At 72.9% G+C, this 1,740-nt stretch overlaps 1 protein-coding gene across 1 annotated transcript in view; it reads right to left on the reverse strand.

The window, feature by feature from the left end:
* The window catches only part of AURANDRAFT_68196 (hypothetical protein), a gene marked incomplete at both ends in the record, with an annotated part of 1,375 nt that extends 852 nt beyond the window's left edge, over window positions 1-523 (reverse strand). Inside the window, one exon of the mRNA XM_009043834.1 lies at window positions 41-523. Within this exon, the coding sequence (XP_009042082.1) occupies window positions 41-523 (483 nt within the window). The remainder of the gene's footprint in view (window positions 1-40) is intronic.
* Window positions 524-1,740: the final 1,217 nt, after the last annotated feature.

Raw genomic sequence — 1,740 nt, forward strand, 5'->3', positions numbered from 1 at the left:
GGCCGGGCGTGAGGTAGGTCATGGCGAGGTAGGCCGCGACGAGCAGCGCGAGCGCGCCGAAGAAGACGCCGTCGTCGGCCGTCGCGAGGCCGCCGCGGCGCGCGCGCGGCGAGCACAGGACGAGCGCGGACGCGACGACGTAGCACGCGGCGATCCGCTGCAGGATGCCGCACCAGCGGACCGTGCCGAGGTCGTAGCCCCAGGCGTAGGTCGTCGGGTCCGGCAAGCCGCCGCCCTGGACGGCGACGCCGACGACCCAGAGCGTCGCGCCGCGCCTTAGCACCGGCGCGAGCGTCCGCTTGCCGCCGAGCGCGAGGGCCGCCGACACGCCGACCATGAAGATGAAGAAGGGCATGACGACGTCGGCGATCGTCAGGCCGTCCCAGGGGCTGTGGTCGAGGACGGCGTAGGCGGACCCGGCGTCGTCGACGAAGATCATGAGCAGCACGGCGAAGCCGCGCACGACGTCGAGGGACCGCACGCGCGGCGGCCGGCGCGCGGACTCGGGTTCGTTGACGAGCATGGTGCTCTCCGCCGAACTCGGGCTACGCGGAGGTCGCGTTTTGTAGCGAGGCTTCCCAGAGCATAAGCGAGGCTGCCCTTGGAGGAGCGTTTGCACGCCCAAACGTCATCATCAGATGTTGAACTGCTCTCCCGAAGCTCCGAGCCTGACGCTGGGCCCGACTCCCAGTTCCGCTGCCTGCCGAAACCGCACGCCGGGAGGGTCGTCGCCGCCTCCGCGACGCTCCGCGCGCCCGGTCGACGCCGCGAGTCCCCCTCGACAGCACTCCGCGCACCCGAAAAGTTTCATGTCGTCGCAGACCGCGGCGCTCTACGCGCCCGAAGAACCGCGGACGCCCCCGGGCAACGCGCGCGTGCTCTGGATCGGCGAGGGCCCGCCGACGCCGCCCCGCGCCGCCATGCCCCGGGACGTGCGCGCGAAGCTCGACGCGCGGCGCCACCGGTCGTCGCCGCCGTCCGCGCCGCCGGCGCCGCGCGAGCCCGGCGGCGGCAGCGCGCTCGAGCGCCTGCCCCCGGACCTCGCGACGCAGCTCCTGAACCTCGACGGCTACAACCTCGTCGCCGAGCTCCTCGCGGCGCGCGTGTCGACGCGCCTCCGCGAGTGGGTCGGCGAGCGGCCCCTCGCCATGGTCTACGAACTCCGGCCCCTGCTCCGGCGCTGGCGCGACGCGGTCTTCCCGCCGCCGCGGCGCCGCGTCAACTCGTTCCAGCACTCGCCGTCGAAGCGCAAGGCGACGAACCGCGCGATCCTCTTCTTCTGAGGGAGCATACGCGGCGACGCGCGCCGCCCCTCCTCCCCCCGCTCCGTCCGAGCTCGGACCGCCTCTTCCCCGCACTCCCCCCTAACAAGCTCCCTCCTCTTCGAAGGCTAAGCGACGCGTCGTCTTCCCCAAACCGCGAGGCGGCGGACCGAGTTAGGGCGCGCGCGCGCGCTCACGCCTCGTCGTCGTCGTCGTCGTCGTCGTCGTCGTCTTCGTCGTCGAAGTTGCGGCCGAGGACGCCCGCCATGTTGTAGTGCGCGTTGCGCTTCGCGGCGAACTCGCGGGACTTGAGCTCGGCGTCCTCCATCTCCGCGACCCAGCCGAGCCGGGCCTCCGGGTCCCGGTCGCCCTCCGCGGCCGCCGCGAGCTTCGCGTTCAGCTCGTCGAGCCTGGCGCATCGCGACGTCAACGTGCGCGTACGGGTCCGGGAGAGACGCTCTTTTGTACGTCGTCGGTC

This window comes from Aureococcus anophagefferens (genome assembly GCF_000186865.1).
Source record: "Aureococcus anophagefferens unplaced genomic scaffold AURANscaffold_72, whole genome shotgun sequence".
Taxonomy (NCBI): Eukaryota; class Pelagophyceae; order Pelagomonadales; family Pelagomonadaceae; genus Aureococcus; species Aureococcus anophagefferens.